This window comes from Ranitomeya imitator, chromosome 7, assembly GCF_032444005.1.
Source record: "Ranitomeya imitator isolate aRanImi1 chromosome 7, aRanImi1.pri, whole genome shotgun sequence".
Classification (NCBI taxonomy): Eukaryota; Metazoa; Chordata; class Amphibia; order Anura; family Dendrobatidae; genus Ranitomeya; species Ranitomeya imitator.
In genome coordinates this window covers 9,690,332-9,709,665 of record NC_091288.1, presented here as the reverse complement: position 1 = coordinate 9,709,665, position 19,334 = coordinate 9,690,332, and the positions used below count along the sequence as shown (strand labels likewise).

Sequence of the window (19,334 nt, the reverse complement as noted above, 5' to 3'; positions counted from 1 at the left end):
GCTGCTCAGAAGCGCCAGGGTGCCTCTTCTACATGAGAAGGTTGGATGTGTCATGCTACTTCTCTGTAATGCACGGTTGTAGCGCTAATGTGCAGGAAACCTGAGATCGCAGCGCTGCAGCTTCGTTGGTGAAATGAAATGAAAATAAAGGAGTAAAGTAAGAAGAGCCGCCATCTGCACAGCCGGAAGGAATCCTGCTGCCTACATGGCACTTTCCCCCAAAGGACCTGAATTTCTTACACTTGCTGGTCGGATCAGCAGCAGTGGAGATAAAACCGCAGATCTGCAGCTCGTCCACATCGTTCTAATTCTGACTCAAAAACTGAGTAAATTCTGACAAAAAACAATAAAATGAGCCGATAATTTAACCGACCATGAGAAAAAACTGGGAGTGACCGGAAAATGGGACAATGAACTTCTCCATTAATATGTTTATCTCACACAAAGCCAGAGGTCTTCAGCATCCGCTGCACAAAACATCTCACACATCTGTCTCTTTATAGGAGAATCGGCTGTATGATAATAATGCCTCAATTAACAGAATAGAGAGTGCAGCTCTGGAGGATAATACAGGATGTAACTCAGGATCAGTAATGTAATGTATGTAGACAGTGACTGCACCAGCAGAATAGTGAGTGCAGCTCTGGAGTATAATACAGGATGTAACTCAGGATCAGTAATGTAATGTATGTACACAGTGACTGCACCAGCAGAATAGTGAGTGCAGCTCTGGAGGATAATACAGGATGTAACTCAGGATCAGTAATGTAATGTATGTACACAGTGACTGCACCAGCAGAATAGTGAGTGCAGCTCTGGGGTATAATACAGGATGTAACTCAGGATCAGTAATGTAATGTATGTACACAGTGACTGCACCAGCAGAATAGTGAGTGCAGCTCTGGAGTATAATACAGGATGTAACTCAGGATCAGTAATGTAATGTATGTACACAGTGACTGCACCAGCAGAATAGTGAGTGCAGCTCTGGAGTATAATACAGGATGTAACTCAGGATTAGTAATGTAATGTATGTACACAGTGACTGCACCAGCAGAATAGTGAGTGCAGCTCTGGGGTATAATACAGGAGGTAACTCAGGATCAGTAATGTAATGTATGTACACAGTGACTGCACCAGCAGAATAGTGAGTGCAGCTCTGGGGTATAATACAGGAGGTAACTCAGGATCAGTAATGTAATGTATGTACACAATGACTGCACCAGCAGAATAGTGAGTGCAGCTCTGGAGTATAATACAGGATGTAACGCAGGATTAGTAATGTAATGTATGTACACAGTGACTGCACCAGCAGAATAGTAAGTGCAGCTCTGGGGTATAATACAGGAGGTAACTCGGGAACAGTAATGTAATGTATGTACACAGTGACTGCACCAGCAGAATAGTGAGTGCAGCTCTGGGGTATAATACAGGATGTAACTCAGGGTCAGTAATGTAATGTATGTAGACAGTGACTGCACCAGCAGAATAGTGAGTGCAGCTCTGGGGTATAATACAGGATGTAACTCAGGATCAGTAATGTAATGTATGTACACAATGACTGCACCAGCAGAATAGTGAGTGCAGCTCTGGAGTATAATACAGGATGTAACTCAGGATCAGTAATGTAATGTATGTACACAGTGACTGCACCAGCAGAATAGTGAGTGCAGCTCTGGGGTATAATACAGGATGTAACTCAGGATCAGTAATGTAATGTATGTACACAGTGACTGCACCAGCAGAATAGTGAGTGCAGCTCTGGGGTATAATACAGGATGTAACTCAGGATCAGTAATGTAATGTATGTACACAGTGACTGCACCAGCAGAATAGTGACTGCAGCTCTGGAGTATAATACAGGAGGTAACTCAGGATCAGTAATGTAATGTATGTACACAGTGACTGCACCAACAGAAAAGTGAGTGCAACTTTGGGGTATAATACAGGATGTAACTCAGGATCAGTAATGTAATGTATGTACACAGTGACTGCACCAGCAGAATAGTGAGTGCAGCTCTGGAGTATAATACAGGATGTAACTCAGGATCAGTAATGTAATGTATGTACACAGTGACTGCACCAGCAGAATAGTGAGTGCAGCTCTGGAGTATAATACATGATGTAACTCAGGATCAGTAATGTAATGTATGTACACAGTGATTGCACCACCAGAATAGTGAGTGCAGCTCTGGGGTATAATACAGGATGTAACTCAGGATCAGTAATGTAATGTATGTACACAGTGACTGCACCAGCAGAATAGTGAGTGCAGCTCTGGGGTATAATACAGGATGTAACTCAGGATCAGTAATGTAATGTATGTACACAGTGACTGCACCAGCAGAATAGTGAGTGCAGCTCTGGAGTATAATACAGGATGTAACTCAGGATCAGTAATGTAATGTATGTATACAGTGACTGCACCAGCAGAATAGTGAGTGCAGCTCTGGAGTATAATACAGGATGTAACTCAGGATCAGTAATGTAATGTATGTACACAGTGACTGCACCAACAGAATAGTGAGTGCAGCTCTGGAGGATAATACAGGATGTAACTCAGGATCAGTAATGTAATGTATGTACACAGTGACTGCACCAGCAGAATAGTGAGTGCAGCTCTGAAGTATAATACAGGATGTAACTCAGGATCAGTAATGTAATGTATGTACACAGTGACTGCACCAGCAGAATAGTGAGTGCAGCTCTGGAGTATAATACAGGATGTAACTCAGGATCAGTAATGAATGTACACAGTGACTGCACCAGCAGAATAGTGAGTGTAGCTCTGGAGTATAATACAGGAGGTAACTCAGGATCAGTAATGTAATGTATGTACACAGTGACTGCACCAGCAGAATAGTGAGTGCAGCTCTGGGGTATAATACAGGATGTAACTCAGGGTCAGTAATGTAATGTATGTAGACAGTGACTGCACCAGCAGAATAGTGAGTGCAGCTCTGGGGTATAATACAGGATGTAACTCAGGATCAGTAATGTAATGTATGTACACAATGACTGCACCAGCAGAATAGTGAGTGCAGCTCTGGAGTATAATACAGGATGTAACTCAGGATCAGTAATGTAATGTATGTACACAGTGACTGCACCAGCAGAATAGTGAGTGCAGCTCTGGAGTATAATACAGGATGTAACTCAGGATCAGTAATGTAATGTATGTACACAGTGACTGCACCAGCAGAATAGTGAGTGCAGCTCTGGAGTATAATACATGATGTAACTCAGGATCAGTAATGTAATGTATGTACACAGTGATTGCACCACCAGAATAGTGAGTGCAGCTCTGGGGTATAATACAGGATGTAACTCAGGATCAGTAATGTAATGTATGTACACAGTGACTGCACCAGCAGAATAGTGAGTGCAGCTCTGGGGTATAATACAGGATGTAACTCAGGATCAGTAATGTAATGTATGTACACAGTGACTGCACCAGCAGAATAGTGAGTGCAGCTCTGGAGTATAATACAGGATGTAACTCAGGATCAGTAATGTAATGTATGTACACAGTGATTGCACCAGCAGAATAGTGAGTGTAGCTCTGGAGTATAATACAGGAGGTAACTCAGGATCAGTAATGTAATGTATGTACACAGTGACTGCACCAGCAGAATAGTGAGTGTAGCTCTGGAGTATAATACAGGATGTGACTCAGGATCAGTACAGGATAAGGAATGTAATTTACATATATTGTCATCTACTATATAATTGTCTAAGGGTCACTTCCGTCTTTCTGTCCTTCTGTCTTTCTGTCTGTCCTGGATATTCATTGGTCACGGCCTCTGTCTGTCATGGAATCCAAGTCGCTGATTGGTCGTGGCAAAACGCCCACGACCATTGCCACGACCAATCAGCGACGGGCACAGTCCAGCGGCAAAATGGCCGCTCTTTCCTCCCTGCAGTCAGTGCCCGCTCCATACTACCCTCCAGTCAGCGCTCACACAGGGTTAATGGCAGCGTTACCAGACTACGGTGTAGCGCACTCCGTTAACGCTGCTATTAACCCTGTGTGACCAACTTTTTTACTATTGATGCTGCGTGTGTCGCATCAATAGTAAAAAGATCTAATGTTACAAATAATAATTAAAAAAAACATTATTCTCACCCTCCGACTTGTCGTCCTGTCCTCGGCAGTGCAAGCGGCAGGTTCCGGTGCCAAGGATGCTATGCGAGAAGGACCTGCCATGATGTCACGGTCATGTGACCACGATGTCATCACAGGTCCTGCGCTCATACCAACCCTGGAACCAGAAGCTGCCGCGTGCACCGCACACAGGCGCCAGGACTACAAGGGGCCCTCGGAAGGTGAGTATATGTTTATTTTTTATTTTTTAAACTGTTACATACGTGGCTGGGCAATATACTACGTGGACATGCATATTCTAGAATACCCGATGCGTTAGAATCAGGCCACCATCTACTATATAAAGCTGAATGTGTGTGTGTGTGTGTATGTCCGGGATTGGCATCTGCACCGTCGCAGCTACAGCAACAAAATTTTGCACAGTCACACGTCTGGACGCCGAGAGCGTCATAGGCTATGTTGTGAGGTGAAATTTTAACCCCGCGCGTTCCAATTCACCAAACAATTTTGCCCCTATCTACATAATGGGGAAAAAAGTGAAAGGAAAAGTGTTGGAAGCGTCGCAGCTACAGCAACAAAATTTTGCACAGTCACACGTCTGGACCCTGAGAGCGTCATAGGCTATGTTGTGAGGTGAAATTTTAACTCCGCGCTTTCCAATTCACCAAACTATTTTTTCCCTATCTACATAATGGGGAAAAGTGAAAGGAAAAGTGTTGGAGGCAAATTGACAGCTGCCAGATGTGAACAAGTGGGACTTAAAGAGTGAGAGCGATGGCGCCAAAGAGTATATACCGTACAGTTGCTAAGGTGGGGCCCGACATGGGATACTCACCACACGGGGATATGAACACACACACAAAATGCGCCACACACTACCACGTGCTTGAACACATATACCACCCTCAGCACACATTTCACCACACATACGCCAACCTCGCCACATAAAAGTCGAAACACAAAAGTCGCCGCTCAAAACTCACCACGCGCCAAACTCGCCACATGCAAAAAATAGGCTCACGCGAAACTCGCCACAAGTGCAAAACTCACCTCATGGAAAACTCGCCACACGCAAAACTTGCACATGCGGAAAAATTGCCATATGCACAAAATTTGCAACACATGCAAAAGTTGCCTCACACAAAACTTGCACATACTCAAAAGGCACCAGACATAAAACTCACCACGCGCAAAACTCGCCATGCGCAAAACTTGCTGCACACAACTTGCTACACTAACCTGTCACATGCAACTCAACCCACAAAAAGTTGCTACACGCATGTCGCCACACAAAACTCATCTCACAAAAGTCGCTACATGCATGTCGCCACACGCAACTCAACACACACAACTTGACAAACGAAACTCGCCCTAAAACACACACAAGTCTGGTATTAGCCTTCAAAAATAAAAATCTGTTTAATAAGCAGACAAACTACAAGAGCAACAAATGTACCATATAGGAAATACGGCAGCTGTCAGTCACATGACCTGTCTATTATGTGTATGTGTGAGCTAATATATACTGCCAGGGGGAGGGCTTCTTCCTGTTGGCTGGGGATTTATCAGGCTGCCAATTTAGCTTACAAATACTGAGGTAAAAATACTGAGCAAATAACGTGTGAACGAGGTCTAATACAGGAGATCACACAGGTATATACTATATACAGGGGAGATTACACACAGGTATATACTATATACAGGAGGAGATGACACACAGGTATATACTATATAGAGGAGATGACATACAGGTACATACTATACACAGGAGGAGATGACACACAGGTATATACTATATACAGGAGCAGATTACCTACAGGTATATACTATATACAGGAGGAGATGACATACAGGTATATGCTATATATAGAAGATGACATACAGGTATATACTATATACAGGAGGAGATGACACACAGATATATACTATATACAGGGGAGATGACACACAGGTATATACTATATACAGGAGGAGATGACATACAGGTATATACTATATATAGAAGGAGATGACATAAAGGTATATACTATATATAGGAGGAGATGACATACAGGTATATACTATATATAGAAGGAGATGACATAAAGGTATATACTATATATAGGAGGAGATGACATACAGGTATATACTATATACAAGGGAGATGACACACAGCAGGTATATACTATATACAGGGGAGATGACATACAGGTATATACTATATACAGGAGATGACATACAGGTGTATACTATATATAAGGGAGATGACAAACATGTATATACTGAGGTGAAAATGAGAGGTGTGAGGTGAAAATGAAAAGGTGTGAGTGCAAAATGAGAGGAGTGAGGGAAAATAGTGTAGTGATCGGAAAATGACAGATGTGAGGTCGAAATGACAAGTGTTAGGCGGGAATGAGAGGAGTGAGGGAGAAAATGAGAGGTGTGAGGGAGAAAATGAGAGATGTGAGGGGGAAAATTAAAGATGTGATTGGGAAAATGAGAGGCGTGATGGGAAAATAAGAGAAGTGACATGCTATAACTAACCACAGATATTTACTATGCCCAGGCAACGCCGGGCTCTTCAGCTAGTCTATTATAAAAGGCTTGTAGGGACTCACCATTTCTGCAAAGCATTACAGCGAGGTAATCCTGATACACTGAGGTCACGTAGAGCAGTAAACTTGGTGCTTGTGCTGTCAGAAAGCTGAAGGCAATATTGTCCTTTGATATCATGGTATCCGCATATATTGCTGAAGCTGACGTGCTGCTATTCTTGGACACTGGATACGGCTCCTGGAAAATGTATGTGACCGATGTTCCAGCTTCAAACATAGCAGAAATTTCTATAAATGCAACAGAAAGGAGAAAACATAATCTTTTACGGTTTTGTAAAAGTAAACCATGAGAGTTGTTTTCTGCCATACATTGGGCCTGATTCAGTATTGTGTTTGGAGCACTGTCTGTTAAAAAAAATAATAATATACAGTACATTCACACTGAAGGCATCAAAACTATGAATTAACACATGTACCTCTTGAAGCACATCAAGAGAATGCCAAGAGTGTGCAAAGCAGTCATCAAAACAAAAGGTGGCTACTTTGAAGAACCTAGAATATAAGACATAATTTCAGTTGTTTCACACTTTTTTGTTAAGTATATAATTCCACATGTGTTAATTCATAGTTTTGATGCCTTCAGTGTGAATGTACAATTTTCATAGTCATGAAAATACAGAAAAATCTTTAAATGAGAAGGTGTGCCCAAACTTTTGGTCTGTACTGTATGTATATATATATATATGTATGTATTTATATATATTATATCTGCATTTAATTTGCACAGTTGGTAAAGTCTATTTTAGTGCGTTCACCTTCTTTGTTTTTTTAACTTCATCATTGTTGGTGAGGTCTGAGAGATTAAGATGTTTTTGGTTGATTCCAATTCAAAACATTTGTGTAAATGTGCTCCAGTCTCCCCTGGAAGTGATTTATATACGCTTGTAACTTTTGCACAGATTTGTGACATTTTATTGGAACATTCAACTTTTTGCGCTAAAAAGTCACCAAAAAGGTTAAAGATATAAATAAATTTTGCTCAAAATTCGTGAACCGCTAGTGTGGGATTGATCAATTTGTCACAAAAAATGTCAATAAATATCTGAAGACAAAACTAATAAAATGAGTTTAAAAAAAACTAAAATAATAATGACTCGGGTTCTTTATGTGTCAAGATCTGTGCTTGCTGTCAGTGAGTGAGCACAATGTGGCGCAGACCCCGAGTATCTGGTCCTGCTCTATCCTGGGAGATGGACACGTGTGTGTCTAGTTTAATCCATAGTATGTAACAAAACATCCTTATGCAATGTAGAACAGCAGCAGAGATGTGTTCAGCACACAGAGCGCCATATAGACCAGATACAATTGTATCTACTTCTCAATATATCCAGGGTTATGGCCTCCAAATAAGAGTGACTTGCAAGCAACAAGTCACAGAAAGCAGAACATTTGAAAATGACAGTGAATGAAAACTTTTCAAAGTTTATTAAAACTTTTCCAACTACTTTACACGACACCCGTCATTGTGTAACCACTGATCCTGGGGATTACGCGGTGTCAGCCTCGTCCTCTGTAGCATTTTATCACCTGCTGTTCCCTCCAACAAGAAGGAATTATATAGACAGGTGACAATTTATAGAAAAGTTTAGCTCTCAGTCGCTCCTGCCAGGAAGCCGCTCACCTTTCGTACAATAAGGCCCTTCATAGGCGGAGTTGGTGCAGTCGCAGGTGTATCCGTTTCGTTTCTCCACGCATTTCCCGTTGTTGTGACACAAGCTTCCATAGCTACTACAGTGTCCCGGGCATCCAGGCCTAATCCCCGGGGTCACCCTGGCCTTTTCCTCCAGGTCTACAGTTTGACCATTCACTTTGAGGGAACGGAGACAACCCACAATGCCTTTCTGCCGGGATGAAGTCCCTCCTGGAGGAAACAGAGCAACTTTGTAACATTGTGGTATTTACATTATTATGTGTTTATCTAATGTATCCGTTCAGGATGTAAGAAAATAACATTGAACGTCACATACAGTCATGTTCTGCAATTACTATGTGCTGCACTGTCTTTTTACAGTTGGTTTATAAAAAACTTCAAGGACATTTCTGTATTTTTGGTTGAAAATCAATTTTGTAATGAGATAACTGTAAACATTTTGCGCTGTTTGTCTTTTCCAAGCTCGTCCTTTTCTGACACATTGCTGCCTTATGATGAGTTTACCTGATTCTGTAGTCTGTGATGGTTACCTGTCTTTTTCTGAGCACTTCTCAGCTGACTTATGACCACAGACCACATCAACACGGAGATGAAGTTTTGATGTTGTCATAAATCAATGGAGCGCAGCTCAGAATAAAAGGCAGGAAAGAAAGATAAGAGTTATGCTCTGTCATACGGAGCTCACTGTCAGATACTCAGGTGGCTAACTGGCTATAGAAGGCAAAAGATGCAAAATAATTTATCATTCCTATTTGAAAAAAATAATTTAGCCACAAATAAATGCATATAGCTTAAGAAAAATATCTCTATATTTCAAAGCAGTGGAAAACTGTGAAAATGCATCTAAAATGTGTAAGGAAACGATGTATCTCTAGTCTGAAAGTGAGAGTAGAGGTGTCACTATGCAGAAAATAAGTGGACTTCTAGAAACCCCGCTCACCTACATACAGCTGAGAGCTGGGCTGGACACGGACTCGTCCATCGGGCGGACTCGGAACTAGTTTTCTTGGCTGGTTGTCTAATACCAAACTGGACTCTTTAATATTCCTTTCAGCCGAGATGTGATGCCACTGACCGTCATTCAAAGACGCAATCGACTGCAAAGAGACATCCAAAGGTCCACTGCCCACATCAAAAGAAAACGTGACCTGGTAGGGAGCTGTAAAGTGGAAACAATCAGTAATCAATGTTTATTATCATCGGTCTCTTTAGTTACTGACACTTCTCTCCCCTACGGAGACAGATGGGAATAAAATATGATCCAGACTCAAAGATCCACTTGTTTCAGCATTAAATCTAGAAATATTTATGTGTAAATCATTTTCCTTCCTCCCACACAGAAAGAACAAGCAGAAGAATCCACTGAAGACAACAGTCGCAGGTAAAATGTCACCGGTGTGAGCAGGGTACACGGCCATGTCATGTGTTACAGGAGACCGATCACCGGTGTGAGCAGGATACACGGCCACGTCGTGTGTTACAGGAGACCGATCACCGGTGTGAGCAGGTTACACGGCCACGTCGTGTGTTATAGGAGACCGATCACCGGTGTGAGCAGGTTACACGGCCACGTCATGTGTTATAGGAGACCGATCACCGGTGTGAGCAGGGTACACGGCCACGTCATGTGTTATAGGAGACCGATCACCGGTGTGAGCAGGTTACACGGCCACGTCATGTGTTATAGGAGACCGATCACCGGTGTGAGCAGGGTACACGGCCACGTCATGTGTTATAGGAGACCGATCACCGGTGTGAGCAGGGTACACGGCCACGTCATGTGTTATAGGAGACCGATCACCGGTGTGAGCAGGTTACACGGCCACGTCATGTGTTATAGGAGACCGATCACCGGTGTGAGCAGGTTACACGGCCACGTCATGTGTTATAGGAGACCGATCACCGGTGTGAGCAGGTTACACGGCCACGTCATGTGTTACAGGAGACCGATCACCGGTGTGAGCAGGATACACGGCCACGTCGTGTGTTATAGGAGACCGATCACCGGTGTGAGCAGGGTACACGGCCACGTCATGTGTTATAGGAGACCGATCACCGGTGTGAGCAGGGTACACGGCCACGTCATGTGTTATAGGAGACCGATCACCGGTGTGAGCAGATTACACGGCCACGTCATGTGTTATAGGAGACCGATCACCGGTGTGAGCAGGGTACACGGCCACGTCATGTGTTATAGGAGACCGATCACTGGTGTGAGCAGGTTACACGGCCACGTCATGTGTTATAGGAGACCGATCACCGGTGTGAGCAGGTTACACGGCCACGTCATGTGTTATAGGAGACCGATCACCGGTGTGAGCAGGTTACACGGCCACGTCATGTGTTATAGGAGACCGATCACCGGTATGAGCAGGGTACACGGCCACGTCATGTGTTATAGGAGACCGATCACCGGTGTGAGCAGGGTACACGGCCACGTCATGTGTTATAGGAGACCGATCACCGGTATGAGCAGGTTACACGGCCACGTCTTGTGTTACAGGAGACCGATCACCGGTGTGAGCAGGATACACGGCCACGTCGTGTGTTACAGGAGACCGATCACCGGTGTGAGCAGGGTACACGGCCACGTCATGTGTTATAAGAGACCGATCACCGGTATGAGCAGGTTACACGGCCACGTCATGTGTTATAGGAGACCGATCACCAGTATGAGCAGGTTACACGGCCACGTCATGTGTTATAGGAGACCGATCACCGGTGTGAGCAGGTTACATGGCCACGTCATGTGTTACAGGAGACCGATCACCGGTGTGAGCAGGGTACACGGCCACGTCATGTGTTATAGGAGACCGATCACCGGTGTGAGCAGGTTACACGGCCACGTCATGTGTTATAGGAGACCGATCACCGGTGTGAGCAGGTTACACGGCCACGTCATGTGTTATAGGAGACCGATCACCCGTGAGAGCAGGTTGCACGGCCACATCATGTGTTACATGAGACCGATCACCGGTGTGAGCAGGTTACACGGCCACGTCATGTGTTATAGGAGACCGATCACCGGTGTGAGCAGGTTACACGGCCACGTCATGTGTTATAGGAGACCGATCACCAGTATGAGCAGGTTACACGGCCACGTCATGTGTTATAGGAGACCGATCACCGGTGTGAGCAGGGTACACGGCCACGTCATGTGTTATAGGAGACCGATCACCGGTGTGAGCAGGTTACACGGCCACGTCATGTGTTATAGGAGACCGATCACCGGTGTGAGCAGGTTACACGGCCACGTCATGTGTTATAGGAGACCGATCACCGGTGTGAGCAGGTTACACGGCCACGTCATGTGTTATAGGAGACCGATCACCGGTGTGAGCAGGTTACACGGCCACGTCATGTGTTATAGGAGACCGATCACCGGTGTGAGCAGGTTACACGGCCACGTCATGTGTTATAGGAGACCGATCGTTGGGTACAGCCGGGACCAGCTGCTTCGAAAGCATCACCAAACCAGGGATTCAAGCTTCAGGAGGCTAATTTGCATATTCCAGGTGCCTTCTGGGAGAAGCGAAGTCTCCCTAAGCTAGAAGATCGTTGGGTACAGCCGGGACCAGCTGCTTCGAAAGCATCACCAAACCAGGGATTCAAGCTTCAGGAGGCTAATTTGCATATTCCAGGTGCCTTTTGGGAGAAGCGAAGTCTCCCTAAGCTAGAAGATCGTTGGGTACAGCCGGGACCAGCTGCTTCGAAAGCATCACCAAACCAGGGATTTGGGGAATTTTTGCCTGTAGGACATTATTGCAAGAGAGCTTGGCTGAGTAGATTACACAAGAAGGAAAACACACAGCAAGTCAGCAGGATCTAGGAGCAACATGGCAGATGTGACAACCTACATGGTGAGCTGCAGCATGTGCTACATGTTCACAGATCGACCAGAAGAAGAATTAAATTTCACCTGTCAGAAGTGTAGACTAGTGGCCCTTTTAGAAGAAAAGGTGCGGGGTCTGGAAGAAAGAATAGCAACTTTGAAACTCATCAAAGAGAATGAAGACTTTCTAGACAGAACAGAAGCATCTCTACTGGTCACAGAAGGTGCAAAAAGTGTCAGAGAACCTCCAAAAGCAGATGAGTGGAAGCATGTGACCAAAAGAAGCAAGAAGACCATGGAGAAATCACCAACCACACAACTGAAGAACCGATATCAAATCTTTGTAGAGGATGAAGATGGCACACCTAAGAATGAAGCAATACCAGCAAGCAAAAAAGAAAAGTGCACACAGCAACAAGTGACAGCAAAAAGTACAGCCAAGAAGCAACGAAGAGTGGTGGTGGTGGGAGACTCACTACTGAGAGGCACAGAAGCAGCCATCTGCAGACCGGACATAACTGCAAGAGAAGTATGCTGCCTTCCAGGTGCGATGATCAAGGATGTGACCGATAGGATACCAAAGCTCTTCAGCACCAAGGACGTCCACCCATTTCTTCTGATACATGTTGGCACCAATGACACGGCAAGGAAGGACCTACCGACAATCTGCAAGGACTTTGAAGAGTTGGGGAAGAAAGTAAAGGAACTGGATGCACAGGTAGTTTTTTCTTCTATCCTTCCAGTAGACGGGCATGGCACCAGGAGATGGAACAGGATCCTTGATGCAAACAACTGGCTAAGACGATGGTGCAGACAACAAGGATTTGGATTCCTGGACCACGGTGTGAATTACTGGTATGATGGACTCCTCGCCAGAGACGGACTACACCTCAACAAACCTGGGAAACACACATTCGCCAGAAGACTCGCTACACTCATCAGGAGGGCGTTAAACTAGAAGAAGAGGGGACGGGAAGAAAAACATTAGACTCGAACAAAGACGACCCAGGAAAACATACTCAGAAGGGAGGAAAGAACATTTCTAAAACAATCCACAGTGAGGAGATTGGAACAAAACAAAATCCTCTAAACTGCATGCTCGCAAACGCCAGAAGCCTGACAAACAAGATGGAAGAACTAGAAGCAGAAATATCTACAGGTAACTTTGACATAGTGGGAATAACCGAGACATGGTTAGATGAAAGCTATGACTGGGCAGTTAACTTACAGGGTTACAGTCTGTTTAGAAAGGATCGTAAAAATCGGAGAGGAGGAGGGGTTTGTCTCTATGTAAAGTCTTGTCTAAAGTCCACTTTAAGGGAGGATATTAGCGAAGGGAATGAGGATGTCGAGTCCATATGGGTTGAAATTCATGGAGGGAAAAATGGTAACAAAATTCTCATTGGGGTCTGTTACAAACCCCCAAATATAACAGAAAGCATGGAAAGTCTACATCTAAAGCAGATAGATGAAGCTGCAACCCATAATGAGGTCCTGGTTACGGGGGACTTTAACTACCCGTATATTAACTGGGAAACAGAAACCTGTGAAACCCATAAAGGCAACAGGTTTCTGCTAATAACCAAGAAAAATTATCTTTCACAATTGGTGCAGAATCCAACCAGAGGAGCAGCACTTTTAGACCTAATACTATCTAATAGACCTGACAGAATAACAAATCTGCAGGTGGTTGGGCATTTAGGAAATAGCGACCACAATATTGTGCAGTTTCACCTGTCTTTCACTAGGGGGACTTGTCAGGGAGTCACAAAAACATTGAACTTTAGGAAGGCAAAGTTTGACCAGCTTAGAGATGCCCTTAATCTGGTAGACTGGGACAATATCCTCAGAAATGAGAATACAGATAATAAATGGGAAATGTTTAAGAACATCCTAAATAGGCAGTGTAAGCGGTTTATACCTTGTGGGAATAAAAGGACTAGAGATAGGAAAAACCCAATGTGGCTAAACAAAGAAGTAAGACAGGCAATTAACAGTAAAAAGAAAGCATTTGCACTACTAAAGCAGGATGGCACCATTGAAGCTCTAAAAAACTATAGGGAGAAAAATACTTTATCTAAAAAACTAATTAAAGCTGCCAAAAAGGAAATAGAGAAGCACATTGCTAAGGAGAGTAAAACTAATCCCAAACTGTTCTTCAACTATATCAATAGTAAAAGAATAAAAACTGAAAATGTAGGCCCCTTAAAAAATAGTGAGGAAAGAATGGTTGTAGATGACGAGGAAAAAGCTAACATATTAAACACCTTCTTCTCCACGGTATTCACGGTGGAAAATGAAATGCTAGGTGAAATCCCAAGAAACAATGAAAACCCAATATTAAGGGTCACCAATCTAACCCAAGAAGAGGTGCGAAACCGGCTAAATAAGATTAAAATAGATAAATCTCCGGGTCCGGATGGCATACACCCACGAGTACTAAGAGAACTAAGTAATGTAATAGATAAACCATTATTTCTTATTTTTTTTTTTATCAGATAGATTTTTATTATCCGCAAAGAATAAACAATCAGAATAATTCTCATGGCAATGTTTCATTAAACATTTACAGATAACTTTTTCCCCCCGACTCAGAGCCCCCCCACCCCGCCCAACCCCAGAGACCTCAGCCAGAGCCACCCCACTTCCCATCATCATACAAACATTTGAATAAACATCCGTTATATTTCCATTGAATACTAGGTTCCCCAAATTCTCATTTATCATCCTAATTCAAGTCCATCCACGGTTGCCACAGCTTGTGGAAGATGTCCAGCTTATTCCTTTTGGTGTAGATACTTTTCTCCAAAGTAAGTATATGCTCCGCTTGCTTAAGAAAGTCTTTTCTTGTTGGAGGTTCCTCTCTAATCCAAAATTTGGCGATCAATTTCCTAGCAATGAATAACAATCGTGCAATAGCTATTTTAAACATGTTGTCCGTAACAATTTCCTCCACATATCCCAATATGCAAGTCAGTGGAACCCTAGGGACAGAACATCCATACACCAGTTCAATACGATTTAAAACAACTATCCAGAAGGAGGACAGTCTAGGGCACTGCCACATCATATGCAATATCCCCGCCTGGGATTGTGAGCACCGAGGGCAGTCCGAGTTCTGCCTAAGCCCAGCCTTGAACAACCTGTCAGGGGTTCTATAGGCCCTATGGATTACGAATAACTGTGATAGCCTGCCTGGTTCACTCATTGATATCTTGGGCACATATTCTAGGACCGACTCCCATCTACCATTGTCAATTATTCCCAATTCAGCTTCCCATTTCCCTTTGGCTCGGATGGGATATTTTTCCAGGAAAGAAAAAAGTAGAAACCCATATATTTCTGAAATCGCCCCCTTCGTGCAGCTATTCTTAAGGATATAGTCGAGCATGAGATCAATCTGTACCACTATGGCTCCCCTTTTATTCTGTGCCTGATAAGCATGAGAGATACGATTATACTGGAACAATTCAGACCGTGGCAACTGAAATTCTTCCTGCAACTCCTCAAATGTTTTAAGTCTGCCCTGACTTATCAGCTGCCCCAGCCATTTAATACCTGCTGCAGACCAAAAGTGAAAACCCTCCCTCTGCCTAAATTCCGGTAGATAAATGTTGTCCCAAATAGGCGAGAATCTGGTGAACCCACTCACTTCCCTAATGAGTTTGAATTTTTCCCATACTCTGTGAATTAATCTGATAGTGCACCCCTGTGAACCCATTTGTTTGAATTGTCCTCCCTCCAAACTGTCACTCAAAACGTCTGCCTGTAGTAAGAACCTCAAGCTATTAGGTATTTGCACACTCCCTGCCTCCTCCCCCCATCCTTTGAGATGTTGACACTGTGCTGCTAAGAAGTATAGCCATGGATTAGGAAGTGCAAGACCCCCCTCTGTTTTGGCCCTCTGAAGTATCTCCTGTTTAAACCTAGGACTCTTTCCTCCCCATATTAATTCCCCAAACAAAGACCTAATCTTACGGAATCTGCATTGTGTAATCCAAATGGGAGAGTTATGTAGCACGTACAACAACTGTGGCATTACAATCATCTTTAAGAGGTTCACCCTACCAACCACCGATAAATGTAATTTGTTCCATGCCGCAATCTTGGTACGAATTTTCTGCATTAATGGACTTAAATTCAGTTCCTCAAAGGTAGTTAGAGGAAGAGCAATCTGAATACCCAAATATTTGAATTTTTGAACAATCTTTAATTTTGTGGTTATCGCCCTCTCTCCACTGCCAATACTGTCCCCCTCAATCAACAACATACAAGACTTATCCCAGTTTATTGTGAGACCCGAAAACCGACCAAACTCCTCAATCAAAGCAACCGCATTGCACAGGGACCTTTCAGAATCCTCCAGGAACAACAAAATATCGTCAGCATATAATGCAATTTTGTCTTCCCTCCTACCATAGATGAAACCTCTAACCTCCTGAGCACCTCTTATTTTAGCCGCTAACGGCTCCACGGCCAGAGCGAAGAGCAACGGGGACAGCGGACACCCCTGTCTGGTACCCCTAAACAGCGGGAAACTCTCTGACAAATTATTATTAACTCTAATTTTTGCCGTTGGGAACGAGTACAGCAACTTAACCCAGGAGATGAATTTTGGACCAAACCCCAGGCGATCCAGTACCGACCACAAGTAACTCCACTCCACACAATCAAAGGCCTTGTGGGCATCTAAAGACACCACAACTCTTTTTCCGGCATTGTCTGCAGGAATTTGCATATCTAAAAATAGCCTTCTCAAGTTAATTGCCGTGGATTTATTGGGCATAAAGCCAGACTGGTCTGGGTGAATCAATTTATCGATCACTTGGGACAGCCTGTTCGCCAGGGCCTTCGCCAAAATCTATTATTTCTTATTTTTAGTGACTCTATAGCGACAGGGTCTGTTCCGCAGGACTGGCGCATAGCAAATGTGGTGCCAATATTCAAAAAGGGCTCTAAAAGTGAACCTGGAAATTATAGGCCAGTAAGTCAAACCTCTATTGTTGGTAAAATATTTGAAGGGTTTCTGAGGGATGTTATTCTGGATTATCTCAATGAGAATAACTGTTTAACTCCATATCAGCATGGGTTTATGAGAAATCGCTCCTGTCAAACCAATCTAATCAGTTTTTATGAAGAGGTAAGCTATAGGCTGGACCACGGTGAGTCATTGGACGTGGTATATCTCGATTTTTCCAAAGCGTTTGATACCGTGCCGCACAAGAGGTTGGTACACAAAATGAGAATGCTTGGTCTGGGGGAAAATGTGTGTAAATGGGTTAGTAACTGGCTTAGTGATAGAAAGCAGAGGGTGGTTATAAATGGTATAGTCTCTAACTGGGTCGCTGTGACCAGTGGGGACCGCAGGGGTCAGTATTGGGACCTGTTCTCTTCAACATATTCATTAATGATCTGGTAGAAGGTTTACACAGTAAAATATCGATATTTGCAGATGATACAAAACTATGTAAAGCAGTTAATACAAGAGAAGATAGTATTCTGCTACAGATGGATCTGGATAAGTTGGAAACTTGGGCTGAAAGGTGGCAGATGAGGTTTAACAATGATAAATGTAAGGTTATACACATGGGAAGAAGGAATCAATATCACCATTACACACTGAACGGGAAACCACTGGGTAAATCTGACAGGGAGAAGGACTTGGGGATCCTAGTTAATGATAAACTTACCTGGAGCAGCCAGTGCCAGGCAGCAGCTGCCAAGGCAAACAGGATCATGGGGTGCATTAAAAGAGGTCTGGATACACATGATGAGAGCATTATACTGCCTCTGTACAAATCCCTAGTTAGACCGCACATGGAGTACTGTGTCCAGTTTTGGGCACCGGTGCTCAGGAAGGATATAATGGAACTAGAGAGAGTACAAAGGAGGGCAACAAAATTAATAAAGGGGATGGGAGAACTACAATACCCAGATAGATTAGCGAAATTAGGATTATTTAGTCTAGAAAAAAGACGACTGAGGGGCGATCTAATAACCATGTATAAGTATATAAGGGGACAATACAAATATCTCGCTGAGGATCTGTTTATACCAAGGAAGGTGACGGGCACAAGGGGGCATTCTTTGCGTCTGGAGGAGAGAAGGTTTTTCCACCAACATAGAAGAGGATTCTTTACTGTTAGGGCAGTGAGAATCTGGAATTGCTTGCCTGAGGAGGTGGTGATGGCGAACTCAGTCGAGGGGTTCAAGAGAGGCCTGGATGTCTTCCTGGAGCAGAACAATATTGTATCATACAATTATTAGGTTCTGTAGAAGGACGTAGATCTGGGTATTTATTATGATGGAATATAGGCTGAACTGGATGGACAAATGTCTTTTTTCGGCCTTACTAACTATGTTACTATGTATGTTACTATGATCACCGGTGTGAGCAGGTTACATGGCCACGTCATGTGTTACAGGAGACCGATCACCGGTGTGAGCAGGGTACACGGCCACGTCATGTGTTATAGGAGACCGATCACCAGTGTGAGCAGGGTACACGGCCACGTCATGTGTTATAGGAGACCGATCACAGGTGTGAGCAGGTTACACGGCCACGTCATGTGTTATAGGAGACCGATCACCAGTGTGAGCAGGGTACACGGCCACGTCATGTGTTATAGGAGACCGATCACCGGTGTGAGCAGGTTACACGGCCACGTCATGTGTTATAGGAGACCGATCACCGGTATGAGCAGGTTACACGGCCACGTCATGTGTTATAGGAGACCGATCACCGGTGTGAGCAGGTTACACGGCCACGTCATGTGTTATAGGAGACCGATCACCCGTGAGAGCAGGTTACACGGCCACATCATGTGTTACATGAGACCGATCACCGGTGTGAGCAGGGTACACGGCCACGTCATGTGTTATAGGAGACCGATCACCGGTGTGAGCAGGTTACACGGCCACGTCATGTGTTATAGGAGACCGATCACCGGTGTGAGCAGGTTACACGGCCACGTCATGTGTTATAGGAGACCGATCACCCGTGAGAGCAGGTTACACGGCCACATCATGTGTTACATGAGACCGATCACCGGTGTGAGCAGGGTACACGGCCACGTCATGTGTTATAGGAGACCGATCACCGGTGTGAGCAGGTTACACGGCCACGTCATGTGTTATAGGAGACCGATCACC

The 19,334-nt window shown here is 44.1% G+C and overlaps 1 protein-coding gene across 1 annotated transcript in view; it reads right to left on the bottom strand.

Annotated features, from left to right (window-relative positions):
* The window catches only part of CNTNAP5 (contactin associated protein family member 5), a 281,715-nt gene that overhangs the window by 33,001 nt on the left and 229,380 nt on the right, over positions 1–19,334 (bottom strand). The window contains exons 17-19 of the mRNA XM_069732659.1: positions 9,291–9,509; positions 8,321–8,560; positions 6,703–6,927 (exon numbers count right to left, since the gene is read on the bottom strand). Coding sequence (XP_069588760.1) covers positions 6,703–6,927; positions 8,321–8,560; positions 9,291–9,509 — 684 coding nt within the window. The remainder of the gene's footprint in view (positions 1–6,702; positions 6,928–8,320; positions 8,561–9,290; positions 9,510–19,334) is intronic.